We start from the raw sequence: 21431 nt of genomic DNA, 5'->3' as shown, positions 1-21431 counted from the left end.
CGTATTACTGACTGGCACAGAGGACTGCCATTAGCAGCGTGCAGCAATGCGGAGCACAGAATTCCGGCTGGGTGTTGTGGGTTGCGGTTTCACATTCCGGATCCTATCCCGTGATACCCCTTGATGGTCCAAACATACGAAAATCACGACGAACTGTATCAGAGAAGACGAGGAACATGCGTCAGCAGGTCGGTGACTGGCCTTGCAATTCAATCGGACTGGCGGTCAACACTGCGGGGTAAACGGCAAATGCGGCCGAGCAAATCAGACGGAGATAACAATTACGCGGGAAGCAAGCTAACCAGCGGGCAGTTGTCATAATCTCAAGTAGTTTTCAGTGGGTTTTAGGGCACAGTTAGTGTACACCATGTGGACTGGACGGCTGATAACGGATGTGTAGCCATATGTTATTTGCTTCTTCGTTTTAGTCTGCGGAACCGGAGTCATGTTTTTCTATGTGCCTCGATTTTTTATATAATGCTCCTTTGCATCAATTGGTCATTGATGCATCAATTTCGCTTCAGTCTTCCGTCAGCTGTCTCGTCGTTTATACGGTCCTTCAAAAACGTTTATTTTCTGCGGTTGACTATCTGTGTTTCCACCAGCCACTTTACCGTTTCTGTCTTGTGTAGAAATTTACTGGTCAATTGAATAACCTGAATTGTTTGACAAAAATATTTGTTCCGTATTTATCTGTTACTCCGACTTAGTTTTCACGTGTTTTATTTGCTTTGAAGCTTAACGGGTATTTTCATCCTTGCTTTCCGTTGTGTTGATTCTCTCTAACAGAATTGTGCGGTTTTGTGCTTGAATTTCTATTAGTTATTTGGTCATGTAAAGTTAGTAGATTGGATTGCACTCAATGTAACAATTTTGTCGGGTTGAAATCGATTTTTGTTACGCTAGCGCGCGGTCAGTTCTATAGTATTTGGCACTTATGTGTTTGGCCCACTTGCTACCTTTTCTCGGGCATACACTGTTTCGGAATAGACTGTGGGCATGACCCCGTGGAGTTGCGGCGTAATTCATTCCACTTGAAGCGATCCTTATGTAGCTTTGCTTGTTGGAGACAGGTTATTTCAGGGTCACTCGATGCAAGCAGCTCTTTAGTTGATATATTTTTGTGTTTTTCTATTTAACAGCAATTCCAAGAATGCGTTTTAGGCGTCCATTCTCCTTATGACGCCCATACAATGCCGTTTAATATTTCCTTTTTAGGTGTACTTTATTCGTTTTTCTGGTGACAGTCCTCAGCCTGAGGTCTACGGCGTCGATCAGCAGGCCAGCATCAACCGATATCGTTAGTTCGACTTCAGTGTTTTCATGTACATAATTTGGCGGTGATTTTTTTCTTTAATAGTTTCAGATGCTCGTAGCTATCTACCCTCAATGCCTTTCAGATGGGCTAAAATTGAATACTGTATATAAGACTGTTATCCACAAACGAACGTGGTACTTTGTTTTTGGTGGCTCCCGTTTTCCCTCTACTTATCCTCAGAAATTCGTTCTATATTAACCGACCGTGGACAGTATTCTGAATCAAAACAATGGGAAATTTTATTGAAACTGATGCGTTTTCCGCAGCTTTAATTTATGGACAGCGATTGGTATAAGATAAAGTCTTCTTGACTTGTGACTTCGGAACATCGCCGAACTATCAGCGCTTCTTTCATTGGCTGGTAAATTGTGGTTTATTTTAGTGCCTTATGTTACAGATGACACAAAGATGGGATTTAGCACCGATTTACGTTGGCAATTTGAGATTAGTACTAAATAGCATTTTGTGCACAAATGGATTCATATTTTCCAAATGAATTACACCCCGGTTCATTAAAGACCAGTTGAGGAGATTGAGAAACTTTTTCAAAAAACAAATCTGTTTTTTATGCTCCTAAGGATTACGCGGCAGCGCCATCATCATTTGTTGCCTCCGAATAGCACTTTTCCACTTCATTGTTTGGATTCAACTGACAAAGCTCACTTAGGGTCCGCTGTTTGCCTGGCATACCCCAAATGGATGAATATCCTAATAAAGGTGATTTTAGTTGCCTTCCGTTTTGAGCACATCAGCAAATGCAAAAAGCACGTAGTGACATGACGGCCGCTGTTAAGTATAAGTGAAGGAGAAAGTTGGAAGCAACACGAGCTAAAGGTTGATGGATAATGTATAGCATCGGAAGCTTGGTGGCTCCCGCTTTGGTCTCGTTCTCCAAGCGCACTACTTTCAAATGATCAAACATTAGTGCCAAACAGGAACCTTCGGGAATCGCAGTTTGTACTCATGGTTATCTAGAACAGATGCATTGTTCTTATCTGGACGTCAAATAAAATCTGTGTGCACAATACAACCGAAATTAGGAAACTTTAACTAAGAGAGAATTTGGATCGTCTCAGTGGAAACAGTCTGTATAGTTTAATTTTTCCCTCCTGAATCGTAACGAAAACAAATTGCAGTACGCACGAATAATATTTGTGTTGCTCAAGTCGCTTTTCATTACTGCGCTATAGTTATGTTGTGTTTTAACATATTTAAGAAATGAACGATCTTCCGGGACGCGCGGAAAATCCAACGGTACCCGCGTGGTCGTCGAAGATCAGTTGAAATGAATGTAGGAATGACATTCCCAGTATGATACCCACAGGGCAGTTGTGAGTGGTGTTTCGCAAACGAGTGCAACACGTCGTAACTCCATTGGTGGTTGTCTGTGGAAACATTGTCCAACAAATTAAGTAACATCAACAATAACAGATCTGCTTTCTGCTCAGGTTATTTCACTGACGTAGACACATATGCAACAATTTATATATATATATAATATACAATAATAAATTAAAAATGGTAGAAACGTACGAAAAACATAAACGACATATAACATTAAACGATAATCGTTAACATTAGCTATCTATTTAATTTTTAAAAAAATAATCTTATAATGAACAATTTGGTTATCAACTATTTTCTCTTAGGTGTTGACTGCTTTGTAAAGAGAAAAAATTAGTCCACTGAACCAAATGCTCAAAATTGAAGAAAAGCAATGGTTGGACCAGGGCACACCTGGCCATTTTAGACAGACTAATTTATTCTCGAAATAACTGGATCTGTTTAACTAAATGAAGAAAAATTTTGGGCCCCATATCGCACCATTTTTTTACACCTAAACTGTGTTCACAAATTCTCGTGGGAAGGCTAATCAATTGGTGCCTGTTGCAATCGCTAATTTATTTTGCCTTTGAAAACTCACTTTTCTGGCTGCAATTTAACTGAATCAGTTGTTCTTCGCGTCCAGTTGTTCATGTTTTGAGTTTTATAATCTCTAGAAACACATCGCCAGCTTAGACTGATGAAAAAACCGTAGCTCAGAAGCAGCGTTTGAAATTTAAAAAAGAATCTTTGTGATCACATTAGGCACGGAGGATATAGGATCACTTTTATTACCCAGGCTTGATTCAGGTAGATATGATTTTTTGTCTTTCACACGAGTCCTACTCTCAACGGATCTGCCGGTGATTAACCTCATGCACTTGTAAATTTAAAGTCGGGTATGTCGCATAGCGTCACCGTTCAATGTACAATCAGTTGATCGCATGTGTAAAAGAGATTATCTACCTGTTTTGTGTACTGTTTCGGCATGATTTGGAGCATTTTCCCTTGTATTTGGAATGTAATCGGAGGAAGGTCAGGCAGCCTTTCACAGTCGAACACGTAAACGTGGTGCATTGTCCTCCAGATACCCAGAACATTGTTGATCGCCATGTGAATATCTCCAGGCAGATCGATTGTGTTTGTGCCAGTATCCAAAAGCATCCTATGGTCTTCCGTGCAAAATCCCGAATCATCAATGAATATCCTATAAGATATGCAAAAGTTAGGAGGTAATTTCCGCACCCAGGCAGCTGATATAAGTGACTCGGAAATGTCTCCTGCTTACCAGTTAACCCTCGTTTCCCAATAAGGTCCCTCCGCGACATTTATGTAGGTCACAGGATCAGTAATGAGTTGTTCGAGATTGTCGCCCATCACGAATGTGGCGCCGCCACTGCAGAAGATAATAGCAAAATTTGGTTGTGAACATTTCGAAATTTTGAAGACACTGTTTTCATTCACACATATCTGTACCACATATCTGTCAACATTTTATCGGTAACGAATGGTTTTGACTGTGGAAGATGTCCAACTTACTGCTGAAAATAGAAGCCAAATTTTCGACTCATCAATCCTTGTTGATGCAAAGAATGAAAAAGAGGATGAGTGTTTTCTGGAATCACCGACCGCCGCCCTAATCCGATAATTCCGTCAAAGGGATTATCATACACGTTTTCATCACCAGCCATCACCAAGCCGAACGGTACGTTTCCAATAAGCATACCACCAAACTAGAATATTTATGGAGTATTCAATGCGACAGACCTACATTCATGTGAACGGTTGCTTTCACTCCACCCACATTGCCAGCCCCGTAACGCTGGTAGAAGATATCTCTGCCGACCAGAAGCGAAGGTGCCTGTGCCATATTCAGTAGACGTTTGCCAACCCACAGGTTTCTATCCACGCGATCCGAAGGTACCCATAATGATGGTGAACCGGTATCAAGCAACATGCGAAACACAGTCTGCTCAATCGTGATTGTGCATAAATATTGCGCCTAAAAATTTGAACCATGTGAAACGTTACGATACTTACCGAACCCCAAGGATACAATGGGATTCTGAACATTGCCCGCTCATTGCGTTCGAGTTTATCCGTATGGTCCGAAATTCTAAAGAGCTTATTTGATGTACCAGGAATTACTCACGGATGTGATGTAATTCGGGTCAGGAAACAACCAGAAAATGTGACCAAAATGAACCACATTGTCAGATTTTGCCAAATTGTGGCTTTGTTTCTGAAGCTGAGTTTTATTTCGTACAGGTTTGACAATATCATCCAGTCAGATTTAATCTGAGGAGCACATTGATCGGTTGCTATGGTGAAAAGTCAATTACCAATCATTGACAACCTGATCAGATATCGGATTATCCGGGCACACTGAAACACAGTGAGAATGTAGCCACATCTACTCCAGAAAATCTTCGATGTCATCGTTTAATTTCTCAGGGTTTATCATCCTGGTTTAAAGTGCAGCATCACAGCAGATTTTCGAATGCATGGGTTTTCACAATAACATGCCGCGAAAATTTGTTTTCCGAAAAGGTAGGCAAATTAACACAAAACGAAGACATTTGGGTCAAGATTCAATGCCCAAATTCACAGCGAATATAATTGGTACAGAGATGATTAAGAAGCTGAAGTCACCAACACATGGAACAAAATTGAGAGCCGTTGTGTAATGCCTCATGTCAGAAATGAATGCAGATTGGTAGGTCCGAAACAAATTCGGAATAAAGTGAAGCAAAATCTATCAAAATATTCGGTTTTTTTGTGAACTTTGCGCGCTGGTTAATTGTGCTTCTCATATGGCAGGCCTCAGATTAGATTTTTTCATTGTCAGGCCATGCCAAAAATTCAGGCAGCAATAATCAACAATGTTTAGCGTCCAGCGAAATGTATTAACAAATACCACAAGAACTCAGCCCATGTTTTATGATATGCAGTACATTGCAGATTGTTTTGTCGTGCTGCAACTCAGCATTGAGACTGCTTGCGGTAACTGACTGAACAACCATGGGCCGGACAACTGTGAAGCAACTTTTAATGTGCGAATTTCATTTAGTAACACACAGCGCCTAAACGTTTGCAGGTGCGTGGACAAATACGTGAAAAGAACACAGACGTTTCGACCACGTGCATTTTGTTTTTTTTGATTGTTGCATTTTGGCTTGGGCAAATGATAGCAAACTGCACTGAGTTGACGAAGAACTATTGCGGATGATTTTAGGGGGAAAACGGAAGGGTTTCTTTCTTTGTACATTATCGTCGAGACTTTAGTGTTCACTTGGGTGAATCAGCCTGTGGCATGGTGTTTGAGGGCTCCCGATTAAGCGACCTTAAAAGTCTCAATTTTTAGTCCATCGATGCGATTGCACAATCACATTGAAATGGCCTAAATGGTGGAATTAAGTTATGAAAATCTAATGCAAAGACGCGACTTGCACTAGGTCGGCATTATTGGGCCGAGTTACATCTACGTTGTAGGTGCCCCTTTATACACAAGCTTAAAAGTTGCGTAAAACTGCCTCTTTGTATTTGATTTCTAGGGCTCTGTGAGCAATTAGAACGTTAAAACTTAAAAAAAGGAACCAGGAGGTCACTTAAGGCTTGTGCTTTGCTATTCAATTTCGGGATATGTTTTGGGCTGTGCTATGTAGCTTGCCTTAAGGATAATCGGATAAGCCGTTTGTGTAATTTCATTTGACAGTTTACTTCGTCTCATTTTGATCAGAATTCCCCAACATTACCATATGTTCTTCAGAATCTCTGTAGCAAATACACCAGTTGAATGTCCAGGCAAAACTGCTGCTCATTCAAAGGCGGAAAACTAACATCTATTGAGTTGGAATCAGGAGATGATCGCATGCTTCGTATTCACACCCGTACGTTTAATATAGGAACAATTTTACTAGAGCTCAACCAAAACCCAACAGCATAATGCTTACTGGACACCTAGGTCACGAAAAAAGTTACTTTTCATCTCGTTGTTAGCGCTTGTATGGCATGTAATACTGCAATTCTAATTTACGGAGTGTTGCTAGCGTTATCTAATATAATAAACATATTGTAAGCCTAATCTTTCCTATTTTTTTTCGTATACATTTTCCAAGAGGGTATTTTTCACCGTATGCTAATCAACCAGCGCTACTCCAAATAGTGGATATTGTATGGCAGGCAAAACGGCCGTTGTACCGAACGATAAAACTAGTTCGTTGTAGGCAACCATGCAGTAGTCCCACTCCGAAATGAGTGTTTTTCTCTATGCCGATGACGATGCCACCCTCGAAAATAAATTTTAGTTTCTAGGTCTAGGCATTTTAGGTCATCTGTGTCCCAAGATAATGATAAAAAATAAATTCTTAACCCGGTCGGCGATCACACGGACCAAATGTCGCCCAGGATAAACTGGCAGACAATCATGAACGGGCTTCCTTATGATTCTTGAGCGCAAATTAAAATTGTAACATTTTAGCGGGTACCGGTTGATAACTGTGGTCGCATCGCCGCTTTTGGCGCTACCACATACTAATTATACATCGTTTGTTTTGCGGATGCGAAGCTCGGCAAACACAGAACCAACCGCTCCCTAGTTTGTAAGCCTGTGTACTGAACGCTGATGCAAACTCCAGAGAGCTGCTCGAAATCGTTTGATAGGGCGGCGTCTGGCTAGTGGTTGTAACAGTAGACGGAGCATTCGACACGGTGTGTTTCCACTTACTGAAACCAGCGCAAATAGATTTGCTCCCAAGCCAGGATGAAACAAATCCAGCATTGTCAGTTAAAACACAATGTCTTTACTATCGGGTGAATTTTATATTAGTGTCCTCATACGTGCTGTGGTATTTGGAGAGTACACTGGTGGTGTCAATCATTTTGACCTGCAATTGTGCTATACTTGGGATTACGGAATGACAAGCATGCGTGCATTCGTGAATTTTTGCAAAAACTGTTCCGACTAGCGAGCACTAACAACGTAGGGCAATAGCTTGTTCACACTTGTGCCTTTTATTGTCTGAGGTCATTTGACCGATTTGGCCATACGTGCTGTCTATATTCACGTTGGAAGGTTCAAAAATCATAAATTTAGTTGGCTAAGTTATCGGGCTAATGAGTGACTTTGATAACGCACGGCTGTTGTCTTGTAGAAGCTTGTCATGGTTATTTCATATCTCATATTTACAAGTTGTAAGAAAAGCGGGACAGCCTTCGATTCACGAGATTCACGGCGGAAGATGCCTCAGTTTCTGCACTTCCGCAGTAAGTGCAATTATTTCTACATTGTCTCCCATGGCTTTTCCGAGCTATCAAATATAATTGTGGGAAGATTCCGTTAAAGAACGACCGGAATAATTGTTCAGAAGCAATGATTTATCTCCGACAATACTATCAGCTGGAAAGTAAATTTTACGCATCAGTCATTACCAGAACAGTGAAACGCTCACAAATGACCGCCCCCGACATCATGGGGAGAAAATTTGAGCTGATACATAAATTCCATGGCAGGAGATTTCATACATCCCGAAAACCAGTTCTAGTGTCCTCTCTTCAGGTGTGTTTTCCATGAAAGTTGGCATGATCCTTTTAGATGTGCCTTCCACGAAATCGTCGATGATAGTTTAAAAAATTCTTTAATTCCATGCAACTAATGATATATGGAGGCATTAGTCTATATACAATGAGTAAGTACTTTTGAAGGCTGATGACTGACGGCACAGCGCAAACTGCACAACCAGTGCAGGTCACAAATACATACATGACTGCGATCTTCACTCAAGCTCACCAGCCTACCTGTTGCACCTTACCTGGCTTTCATTTGTGGAGGGGTTGTAGCCATTTTGTGGCAAGTCTGAGTCACATATGCGCACGGTTCACGGTTGCAACCCAATTCTAAGAAGCGTACTTTTGTACTTAGGAAACCTACGCACAAGGCGGACGTTTGGGTTGCATTGAGTGGGTTAACTGAAATATCCCAGGTGTATTTTGAGATGTGCGGATCTTGTTCAATTATCGAAGTTTTTTCCATTCTGTCATCCCTACTACTACTATTATTTATTTTTGAAGAGCATGGTCACAAACATAAAAAGTGAGTGCAAGCGATGAATGCAAAAGAGTAACGGGTGAATTTGGGGGAAAGAGAGAAATGTCTCATTCGAGATCATGACAAGGGCAGTGCCCCACTGATAATGCTACTGAGAAGAATGCACTACTTGTATCAAGGTTTGAAATCGATCGGTATAACGTACAATGACTTTGTTGCAAGCACAAAGAAGCGCGGCCGTTTTAAGCTCACACGCCAAGCCAAACTATATTTGTCCCGTCTGCATTTTGGTTCATGTCATGTTTAGAGACGGCTTTTACAGCAGTGCTTGCTATGCCTTGTTACGATCTCCGTGCACCTCTTATCTACTGTCAGGTTCAAAACCTGATTGTGGGATGAATCGGCCAATTTCGCCACAACTCTGAACAATCTAGGAGTGTTATCGGAATATGCCATTTTGATACACAATATGCGATGTTTCGACGACAGTTGATGTCAATGTAGTGATTTTGAGCCAAGAGCTTATCGGGCTGAAACAAAGAATGTGAGCCTGCTATTTCGAACACTAGGATAATACTCAAGAATCACTAGTCAGAATCACCACCTCTCATTGGCTTCGGTTCGTAGGTTTCCACTCATGGAGCACATTGGTCGTTACGACTGCGCGTTGCACGCGCTGCTGTACCGTCTAGTTGAAAAGTTCCGTCGTAAAATTAATAAATTTGGTCTCAAAATACACAGGTCACTCGACAAAACAAGTGAAGCAGGGGCGTTTCAGAAAGCGTCAATAGTACACGCGGGCCGCTGTCTATCCAATCTCATCATAAATGCTGCGGCACTATTCAGGAAAAATAATTTAATACTATTTTGTAGCTTCAGACGTGGGAAGTGACAGTTGTGTATCGAAAATCTAGGTCCCTCATAGAGATCACAGCCAAAAAATGCGCATCCGTGAAAGTCTCCTGGACAAGGAAGTGTGGTGAAAAAAAATTCAGCATTATGTTACACATAATGCGACCCCAGAAATGTTGACAGAATTTGCAGAGATATCGCCATGTTAGCCCGAGTCTAGATGGAATGAATATTTAGGTCGTGAGCAGAGAAGATAGTGTTGTCTGAGTTAATGCCATGATTTCAAGCAGTTTAACTTTGCAATCAATGCCAAATCATTTCAAGGGTTTTGGTCCGTATGTTTTCTTCAGAATTTCCGAAAATTCTTTCTTCCACGGTGCCCCAACAGTCCATTCCAGGTGTTCAGAATATGCTAATTTTTCCCCCTTTATTTGGTTGAGAGTGATCCAGGTAAAATCTAGACATAGATTTCACTGCACAAATGAGAATCACATGTAAATTGACGACACAATTATAGGGCAGCATGGTTGCTTTACGAACAGCCGAAAGATTTGAGGCGCGCTCAATTCCAGCAAACCAATAAAGCGCGCCCTAATTGTCAGCATGTAACCGCTGATTTGAAGTTGTACCAGTTAACACTTATCTGATGACGCTGCGGAAAATGGGCGACAGATAATTGTACTTTTGTTCGATTTATTCAATGAAGGCATCTCAAAACGCTCATGAACACTAACAACATCGTGCAAACCTGCTGCCAACTTGGTTTTATTTGGGTTTGCAATAAACCAAGTTCCATTCGTAAGCCAGACATGACACACACTCGTGTATCGTATTCCTGTAATTGGTCAGGTACAATTAAAAGTTAGACTCAATTACTCCGAGAATAAGCTGTGAGTTATCGCCCACCTGCTGTTTTTGCCGCATGCCACATATCACTTGGAGCTGACAAATATGACTAAGTGTTTAAGTGCCCCTATGTTCTGTACACTTATTAGCTTTCAGTTGAACTGCAGTCGCTGTCTACGTTTTACGAAGGTATCGCACAACCATTACTTAACTGCCAGCCGTCCTTCTTTACTTTAACGGCCAATTTGAATAAACGTCTTCTCATGTGATTCCGTAACTGAGCAAAAAGTAACTGATTATCTCTGTATACCCACTGTTAAATTGCCCCAGTCAACTAGGCTAACCCCCGGACACCCCGCTCGCCAAAACGCAGTCTCACCCACCACCTTTCAGGCATTGCACTGAAAACTTTGCCGTGCCACTATGTCTACTGATTAACTGGCGTTTAGTGCAAAGCACTGAAGATGAGAGTGCATGTCAGCTGCGACCGCAAGCGCTGGCCTCTTGCAAATTACATGGATGTAATGAATAATTTCCAAAGAAAGGCACAATTGTAGTGGTGAGACCTCTCCGCATACCATGTCGGCAACCTCCACTACCATTTAGTTGATGCATCGGCCAACAGAAATCCAAATTTCCGAGTGGCTATTAGGTGTTCCGTCATCCATGTGAATTGTTTTTATTTAAGAAAGGACATCACTTCATATCCTAGGTCCACGGCAGTCGAATTGCAATTTCGAACACAACGAATGTGCGTATATTGAGCTCCCTGTGGAATCGTTATGAAGGACCGTCATTGGCTTACCATTATTCGTAGAATTATTGTTCATTCAGCCACTCGCAGGACAAATTCAAAAGTATTGGAAAGCAGGTCGTAAATACTAATTTCCCAAATTCTCCTACTTCAATTCGGATTTTGGATGACTCCGAGAACTTTCCCTTTTCTACTATTTTCGTCATTTCCTTTTTATTTTTTTCCATCATTATGGTCAGGGCACTATCTTCTAGAAATTGTTGGCATCGTTAGTCCGTCCGCAGTTTTCTATCTAAAACAGACTGTCTGACTTTTTTGTCAAGTACATCAGCCCTCATCTGATCAACGCCAAATACCTTGCGTTATTATCAAAGACACCAAAGAGCAGTTTTCGTTAGTCTACTGACAGAGGAGTGCCAAAATTATGAAGCATCGAAAATATATTGTGCAAAAATTTCAAAAATGGGCTCTGAGTAATTGATGGAATGAAAATCATACATTTTTACCACACTACGTTTGAGAAATAGTGGGTTATTGTTAAGTACCAATTGTATCCAAGGAAGTATACGACACGATGGGCCGGAAGCTCCAGACTGGGTTTCCAGTAACTTGATTTATTCAAGATTGCATCCTGTATTTAAAAAGCAAAAACATCAAACTATTCTCCAGTAATTTGCCTATGTTTACAGGATTTGGAAACGTTTTAGGACCCTGTTACATCGATAAGTAATGCCTGGTATCCTAGCAAACATTGTTTCGCGGTTATTTTACATAAGTCCTATGGGGGTTTCCTCGCAACTAAAAATGCAAGAAACGCCCACCTTGTAGCTATACCTTTTTCACCGGGAAGCAATATTGATAATGATTGTCAGGTCAGCACTGTAGTCACAAGACTAGCCTGCCTAGACAATACTTCTAGCAGATTGTCATTTGTATAAGGCAGTATGAAAACTGGTGTAATTTGAAAACGTGTAAATTCTCGTAGCAGTTGAAATGCATAGGCATAATTCATTATTAAAACTGGTCTAATTTAAAAAAGGCTGTTAATTTTCGTTGCGTTTAAGATGCGTAGGTCCTTTGACTAGGCAATCTAGGCGCTTCTTCACCAACCATAGTTTCCAAAAAAAGAATTTTTATTAGTGAAGGCCCGCTGAATTAAAAATTATAATCTAGACTAGTAGCCATGAATGAAACATGTCAAAAACGTGGTTAGTTTTTCTGCTTAGGATCCTCGCGGCAGCTCTTTGTAGTGGTTATTTATTTCGGCTACATCAACTGTTTCTAATACATATTTATTCCAGATTAAATTTGACCCACTGAACCACGCTGAAAACGGTAAGACGGCGCATAATTATTTTTGTATTTTTGGATGGCTTTGTGTTCTTGCCCTGGTGTGGCCATGTTTCTTCCTCCTTTGGTTAAAAAATAATGGACTTATCGCTGCGTGCCGCAAAACCAACTTTACCAGCGTTGTCGTCAAAGATCAGTTGGAACGAATGTAGAAAGGACATTCCCATGATAAGTCCTACAGGGCAGTCGTCAGACGTATTGTAGAAAAGGGTTCTGCATGTAGTTTCGCCGTTGGTGGTAGTCTGTGGAATAAAATGTTCATCGTTTAAGGAGAGAGCTGAGAGAAAAGACAACCATCAGCAGTAAACGTGAGTGCATCCAACTAACATTGTATCAATTTTCAATATGCAAATATTTTTATTTGTTTCATCCAGGACAAACTAAAACGTCATTCCACTTTTGAGTGCTTTCAAATGGTACTGTCCCAGAGGTGTTCATCTGTATAATGACTTCTCCAAAAGTTGTTATCAATTAGGACGTTTACAGTATAAAATTCATGCATTCAATTAAACAAGGCACCGCCTTTTGTTGCAGCATACCTCCAAAAGTTGTTATCAATTAGGACGTTTACAGTATAAAATTCATGCATTCAATTAAACAAGGCACCGCCTTTTGTTGCAGCATACCATATATAGCGGGATTAAAATTCGGAACCTGTCGACCTCGAACACGTATTCCAAGTGGGGACAAATTAAAAGCTTGTCTGAATGTCGTTCTCATTTATATTCAATATAGGTGCCTACTTAAGAAGTTTTACGCAATTACTGTCTGCGATTATTCTTCTGAGTAGCTCTCGGTCCAAATGAAGATGTACCTTAGCGACTGCGATATATTTAACTCCATCGAAGATGCTGGAGATTGCAATAGTCGGCGTGCACAATTTAGGCAATCTTTATTATTTTTCAAACGGATATAAGAATTGATGCCTTACCAGACTTGTGTATTGTTTCGGCATAATTTGAAACATCTTTCCCTCTATTTGGAACGTAACTGGAGGTAGTAATGGCAGCCTTGCACAGTCGAACAAGTATACTCGGTCGACTCGTCTTCTGATTTGAAGTGCTTCGTTTATCGCCATGTGAATAGACGCGGGCAGATGTATTTCATGAGTTCCAGTATCAAAAATCATTCTATGATTCTCCACGTAAATTCCGGTTTTGAAAATGTATATCCTGCAAAACGGAATTGAACATTAGAGAATGAAGAAAGCTTCCCGTCAGGTTACCGAGCTCAAACATAAAGGTTCCTTGCTTACCAACTAACGCGCGTTTCCCAGTATGGACCATCAATAACGTTTACGTAGGTCACATCGTTAGAAAAAATTTGCTTCGCATTTTCACCCATCCAAAATGAACCACCGCGACTGGGAAAAAGAGATGAGGAATGCGATTGCCGACGGTTTAGTGACATTGACAACGAATATTCATACACATTTCAGCTCTCATAAATGAGGATGAATTAGGATATCGGACTTACTCTTGAAATTGGAAGCCAAACTTCCGACGCATTTGCATTTGCTGATGAACTGCATAGAGAAGAGGTTGTGTTTGTTCTGGAGACATCGACCGACGCCCCAGTCCGATGATTCCATCATAGGGATTAACAGAGACTTTCTCTGTAGCATCCATTACTAGACCAAACGGTGTGTTTTTGATAAGCGTATCGCCAAACTAGAATGGTTTCAAGTCAGTCGTGACATATAGAGCTCACATTTATGTCAGCTGTTGCCTTTTTCCCACTAACATTGCCGATTCCGTAAAGCTCGTCGAATAATTCTCCGCTTACCTTCAATGAGGTGACCTGAGAAATATGTAGTAGACTTTTGCCGCGCCATTGCCTTTTATCCACCCGATCCGAAGGTACCCAAATCGATGGTGAACCAGTATCGAGCAACATTCGAAACTCAGTTTGCTCAATAGAGATTTTGCATATATATTGCGACTTATAATGTAAATGGTACAAACGATAGGAAATTTACATCACCCCAGGGATACAATGGAATTTGGAACATAGTCCGTTTATCTCGCTCGAGTTTATCTAATCCTTCCGAAATTCTACGAAAGAGGTTTAGCGTGCTGAGCATCACTCACAGGTAGGAAGTGACATTTGCCAGGAGGCAACCAGTGAGGGCGATTAGGATAAAATCCATGAGTACAACGTTCCGCATTTCGGGTTTTTCTAACGCTCCTTACAATATGTATCGTAGACTAGATGATATTCCAAAATGGATTGGATTAAACGATTACCCAACCACCTTCCACGTAGAAATCGCACTGGTATATCGTCACAATGGAATAAATTTTTCTTGCATGAGAAATAGACCGGAAATCTCGAAATCTGTGTGTAACCAAATACCATTTGAATATCCTAACTTACGTTCCGCAAATTATGCAACTTCAGATGTTAATTGTTCCAGTTTCACAAACCTGTTATAGGTCCCAAAATTTCAATACGTTTCTGGTGCGCAATACAGTGGTCGTTCCAATAGGTGCCCATAAATACGCTCACCGCATTCACGACATGCAACGTCGATAGTTTTACCGCAATTGAAAGATTATTAATCGCAATCGATTGTGGAATCTTGCAGTTGCTGCAATGTTGGCACAAAAATATTGGACAAATGCCTAGTATGAAACTACGCATATGAGTCACTACTTAATATTCTGCGTTCAACATATGTAACACAGGCATACAATATAGGTGAGCCGTTTCCTTGGGTGCAGGTCTATTTGTTCTACCTGAAATTGCGAAGTGATTTTAGAACATAAAAGTTTCGCAACGCCAATCTAGAATGTGCAGTGAATTAATGTCATGTGCGTTTGGTGATTTGCCTGTTACAATCCGAGTGCGTACAGTCTTCTCAACCACAGTGATATAAATGTTTCATCATCGAGCGTCGATGGCTTTAACCATTGATCTTTTAATCTCGCTTGAGTGTACAGGTGACGAGTATCACGGCAAAACTGGAAATCTGAAGCGCAGACACTTACCCCTGGGAAATTATTTTGACATCGAATAAAATCAACCAGAATCTGATCAAAACTAGTCACTTTGGAAGGCTAGGCCGCGTGTCAACCTTCTTCAAGGGGGTATTTATTAGTCAATTCAGGCCTATACAGAGGTTTCAAGGGTAGCAGCCAGTCGCTCTCAGACAACTTAGAGATTAACTTTATACAAGCAATCTTGCCGAAAAATAATTTGTGTAGAGACCCTTCCTATATTTCACCGCGATTGGCAGACACAGAAACGGATCGTATGTGTAATTTAATAAAAAATATTTTTATCTCAAATTGTCGAGCGCCTAGTGTTGTTAATCATTTTGTTAAATGTATAAGTTGAACTTTTTCCTATTTTGTCCATAGATTGTAGATTGGGCGGTGCAAAGGCTAAAATAATTGTACCCGGAGGTTTAGCAAAATTGTCAGGGTAACAGTCGCCTAATCGTCTTCAGAACACAAACTCTGGGTTGGTTTACGGCACACAATCACGGACCAATCAGAAATTTAGCTGCTTAATCGACTCAACACCTATCCGCATAATTTGGAAATATTTCTGTGGACTGAAGGGATATACACTTGAGCTGAACTGTATACTTTGTGATATGCTACTCTAGTAGGTTTCTCATCCACGCGCGATAGGTTATCCTAGTGCTACGGGAGACCAAATGTCAGTTCATTCTTTCGAAGCTGATTCAACAGTCCACACAACTGGAACATCCACGAGATATTTTACCCATCAACAATTTTAATAGTTCCAGCTGACCCTCGTATGTACAGAATGGTTGCGCGAAAAAATCTAATCACAAAACACATACTTTTTAGAAAGTCGCCTCTATTTGATCCGTGCACCTGAAACCAGACGTATGTGATACCGATCGAGAAGTTTTCGGGAAGCCTAATATCCTGGAATATTGTGCAGGTAGCTGGTTGGTTGCATTTTACTCAACGCTATCAAAGTCTGCTCATTTGACGTAGGAAAGGCAGATTTTGATGAATTCAAAATAAGAATGTTTTTGGTAGTTTTATGGGATTTTCTAATTTTTTTTCAACAATCACAATAGCAGCCTTACTTTGTGTAGACGCTTATCAAGTATTGTTGCACCATAAATACAATCACAAAATTTTGCGAGTCATAAAATGTAAAATTTAGGCAGCTTGGGCTGCGTATGGGCACCAAAACGAGGAATGTGATACACACAAGGAGTTTTAAAGAAAACGCTTAACAACACCACTGAAGCCATGATGGCTAATCCGGATCTACCAACTTAGCCCTTGACATAAAATGATTTTATTCAATTAAAATGGTGGAACTGATGCAAGCACAACTATGTCGCTCAATTTGCAGTATGCACGTGAAGCAAACGGGCAGTTATCAGTTTTCCACTGTTTTCAGTAGCTGTCAGCATAAGTATCTCAAGCTTGGCGTGGTCAACGGCGACCCTCGTGGGAATCTATTAAATGCACCAATAAATAAGATGCTCTCACATTTTCCAAAATCTGGAATTTAGCTTCTAAAATCTTATCTTTTGTTGTTGCGAATCCAAACTGTGATGGTTTATTCTTTCCACTATCTCCTTCAAACAAGATATAAAGTAATTTCATGGGAACAGCAAGTTTACTTAGTCCGGATGATCGCAAGTAAAAGTGGGCGGCTATTTAAATTGCGCGCATTTTGGATGTCTAATATTGTGAGCGTAGTCACATTCATTCAATAGCTTTTAAGAACATACCGGGGTCAAGTACAATAGTCTGGAAAATAAGTTCCCGTTGTACTCACACCGTCTGCACAGTCAGCTGGTTCTACCAACCTAGCTCACTAGTTAGGTTCCTGAGATATATTCACGAATATCTGCAGCAAAATTATTTGTACTGGCGTTTGGTACCCTTCCATATTGGGGATATCCTGGGGCAGACCACACATACGAAAAGACGAAGCCCTTGACGCATAACATAGATTCACATATACATTCCGTCATATTTCACAATTTAAAAAGCGTGGCACATGACGCTATTGCGTTGAAGTACGAAGAGTAGGCCGTTTAAAACACGTGATGAAAATTGAGGTGAAAGGGATACATATTCCTTGGCACAGAAGAAAATAAACAAGCGAATTTTTGTAAAGAAAAATGTTTCGGCTTTGTCTAGGGTGCTTTTGATTCGTATTCCAAAGGCTTTCATTTTATCGTCTAAAGGATCCACTCTTCTTAGAGCAATCTGAACGCATGGGATGGTGATTGGAGGTTTTTCGCTGATTTCAAGTGGACTCACCGAACACTAACAGTCCGTTTTTCAGTGTATCTGACACTCACATGCCTGATGAGCGCGAAACTATTAGCGTAAGTTCATGAAGTTCTGAGGTGAAAAATGAGGTTCATTTCTGCTGACTATGGTGAACGAATTACCTACCTCCAAATTTTGGGCGCAACTGCTCCGGGGCGTAAATAATCAAATACCAAGTTAGCAAAATTAATCCAAAACGAAACATTCAAACAACATTTTGCAGGATAAGTTTCGAATAAGTTTATTCACATTTTGGATGTATATTTTGTTTCTTGTGACAGACGTAAAAATGGGCATGAACCATAAGCAGATGTGGACCCGTAATCCAATTTACCACAACTTCGATACTTTAATGGTAAAATACCGTTTTGCACACTCCAATTTCACGAGTTTTCAAAAATTGCTTGAAAATTTCCATGGTTTACACATAACACGGTGGCGAACATCAATGTTTTCGGGTTCGCTTCATCAAGTTAGTACATATTTATTGATTAAAATAAGAGCGAAAAATGAAATACGCTACGAAGATTGGGTAGTAAAATGCAAAACGTGGAGGCACGAACGATTGGTTGACTGCGCTTTTCACCCATAATATCACATCCAGTAAGATGCTGTAAGACAGTGAAGAGGGCTGTTGAGTGACTTGGCCGGTTGATTCATATCACACGACCAAGGCAGACTCAGCGTTCGTACGAAACGTTTTTGGCAGCACAGTTCCGGGTTTCGCAGGTCTAAAGCGACTACCTCAGCTGCGGTCAAGCTAGGCCGTTGAGTAGATACTGGCAGTCTATTTTGCACGCGATAAACGATTTGAAATGGCTCATTTGTTATGACAACATGCTCGGTGTCAATCGGTGGGATACGATTGGGCTCCTGGCTGAGCTGATGAGGTGAGTGGTATTCCGGTAAGAGAGGTGCTTGAGAATTCTCCCTGTAAGTTGACGTGTCATGCGTCTAACAGACGTCGCCAAATAACAGCATGAGGAAGAATACACAATCATATTCTGGGTGAGTACTGCCATCCTGTCTTTGAGGTTTAAGCTGAGCAAAGGGTTTGTTGCAAACCAAGGCCGCAGTTTTGCAGCCGGAAATGTGAGTTTTAAGGATTAAAACAAGCGGCTATTAGCCTTTATACGCCTTTTTACGGTAACGAAATATATTGGCTTCTTTCCAGCGATCGCGATTGACGTTTTGATAGGGTGGTCGGACATTTTCTTGGTTATAAACCTCTCCGGGTAACCATTGGCCCGTAGCACGTTAGCAAAATGCTGTAGCTCGGATCCCAGTGCATCAGCAGAGCTCGGTTCGTTAGAGTTTGAATCAGGGTTCGTTTCCGCCTCACTGGAGCAAACCTCAGGAAGTTTGTGTATCGTCCCGTCCACTTGGGCCATCTGTAGACAAACCTCTGATTTGAACCCGTTTAGTCGCCAGGGGTTCTCCATCTGGTCCCTGAATGGGCAAACTGGGGCTTGTTCAATTGAATGGGGAGATCAGGAGCACGCACGTTTGTCGATGGTACGTAGATGCTACTTTTATGGTAGTATTAAGCCGTCCCGAAATGAATGCTCTCTTGACCAACTTCAACCAAGCACATACCCCTATCCAATCCCACTGAACTGTATTCAACTGAATCCGGGAAATTTCTGACTAACTTAACGTCCAAGAAGTGAAAAGCGTTGTCACTTTCAGTTTCAACTAAACAGCGGCCCTAAAAGCATGCATTCAACAGAATGTATATCGAATGATTCCCTGCATTAGCCACCCAAGATCCCGAACCGTGTTGGCTTTGTTAAGCTTGAAGTTTGATATATAAGTTTAGATAGCTCGTCCTACTTCATTGTGGTTTGATACGTCACATGCGACCGTGGCACAAACCAAAGTGGTTGGTTGTTTAAGTATTCTAAAGAAAATTGACCGCGATTTAATCGGCCAACTAAACAGTCCCGTTGCATTTTGACTTTTACAGCCGGCTTGCCGTTCCACCCGTCCTTCATGTCGAAGCGAAGCTGTTCTGCAGCATTTTAGCGAATTTGCACTCGGTCAGGTTTGTTGTTGAAAACATTTGATAGATCAGGACAGATATCAGAAGAATTCAGCCCATTTTGTGGGTGGTCCTCAGCGACACTGAATAACATCAAACGATTTGAGGACACATGAGATTACTGGACACGCGGTTAATTAAATTTTTTCATAAATGTTCAGACATCTTGTACCGTAGCACGGTCGCTTTCATCCATTCTGTGCTTGATTACCACAAGGGACTTTATTAGCGAGAGTATTTTGGAAATTGTTCTTATGTATTACGAGCCGCTAGCGGAAACGCAACAAACATGAAAAACCGTCAGCCTAAATGGACCGTCTGACTTCACGATTTTTCATCTTGCTTTGCAATTTGAAAAATGCTTTGTTTTATTTTACTAGTTCTAACATTGTCTGCACACGTCTGTGCTTGCTAAAGTTCTCATGCTCACGGTGTATTGGGAATCATCTCGTCTCAACCCATCAGTTTACAACCCTAGAAAACATTATCTTTTTACTGGACGATTGAGAACAATAGTCCAAATTTATTTGCTGTGTCGCTGTGCCAAAATGGCAAGCTGTGCACAAAACGGCACTTAAAATTCATCACTCTCGATAACTGGTATGTATAGGCTCCCTTATGCACGCTATGTTTTACTTGGTACTGCATTTATAACAAGTTGTAAGTAGACCAAACATCGGGGATACCACTGCAGCTACTGAGTTTAGTATTATGACTGGGACTGCACCTGACTTTCAACAAGATCGTAGTAAGTCCCCCTGGTTCGGACACGCGGTCGCGTCTCTGTTGCCTGAGAACATACGAGAAAGCCCACGAATATTCGCCAGTAGATGTTTCCGGATGCTCTTGCTAACATCCGCCAGTTAAAGGAACGAAGTAGCTGGTGACACCACTGAACATCCATTTTACATGAACATCCCTACATATGGAAAGAGCATGTGCACATGCAGGACAAAAATGTCCTGTATCACAGGCATCCTAACAAGACGGTTTTGGTGTATTCTAACAAAATTGGGGTCTTTTAAACCGCGACATTTGCACACTGGATTTCACATAGCTACTTGCACGAGTAAATTAAACGAATATTGAATGTGAGTGCCTCCGTCCAAGTCAAAATGAAAACTAATAAGTGTGGGTTTCAATACTTTATCGTATTTACGTGTCGTTTTCTCTCGTGGCCGTTGTGTTTCGTTTTCATCGTGTTTAAGAAATGGAAGACCTTCCTGCGCGGGCAGCAAAGCCAACTCTACTCATTTGGTCGTCGAATATTAGTTGGAATGAATGTAGAAATGACATTCCCAGCACAATACCCACAAGGCTGTTAGCGGTTATGTTGTAAAAATGAGTAGTGCACGTCGCAACTCCACCGATGATCGTCTGCCGGAAAAGATGCTTGAGTGAAAGAACAGGTTATATTGAAACATGAGACAAAAGAATGCATACCTACATTCAGATGTATCTACGACAATGTGACAACTATATTATTTTCTGCACATAAATTTATACATATATATATATATATATGTTATTGTGTGACAAATATAACTTCTATACGGACGAATGACACATAGAGGAACGAACTTAACCCATAGTTGCTAATAATTATATATATATATATATAT

The 21431-nt window shown here is 40.9% G+C and overlaps 2 protein-coding genes across 2 annotated transcripts in view; both read right to left on the bottom strand.

Annotated features, from left to right (window-relative positions):
* Nucleotides 1–3562: 3562 nt before the first annotated feature.
* T265_09451 (hypothetical protein) lies at nucleotides 3563–20713 on the bottom strand (the record flags this gene model as incomplete). The annotated part of the gene is made up of 8 exons (XM_009175518.1): nucleotides 3563–3848; nucleotides 3930–4037; nucleotides 4181–4374; nucleotides 12600–12731; nucleotides 13421–13661; nucleotides 13745–13852; nucleotides 13966–14159; nucleotides 20612–20713. 8 exons carry the CDS (start codon nucleotides 20711–20713, stop codon nucleotides 3563–3565), a joined length of 1365 nt encoding a protein of 454 aa, XP_009173782.1.
* A 300-nt stretch (nucleotides 20714–21013) lies between these two features.
* Nucleotides 21014–21431, bottom strand: part of T265_14851 (hypothetical protein) — a gene marked incomplete at both ends in the record, with an annotated part of 2834 nt that continues 2416 nt past the window's right edge. The window contains one exon of the mRNA XM_009175528.1: nucleotides 21014–21186. Within this exon, the coding sequence (XP_009173792.1) occupies nucleotides 21016–21186 (171 nt within the window). The remainder of the gene's footprint in view (nucleotides 21187–21431) is intronic.

The sequence above is a fragment of the Opisthorchis viverrini genome, assembly GCF_000715545.1.
Source record: "Opisthorchis viverrini unplaced genomic scaffold opera_v5_281, whole genome shotgun sequence".
Lineage (NCBI taxonomy): Eukaryota > Metazoa > Platyhelminthes > Trematoda > Opisthorchiida > Opisthorchiidae > Opisthorchis > Opisthorchis viverrini.
This window is presented reverse-complemented; position numbering and strand designations above follow the sequence as displayed.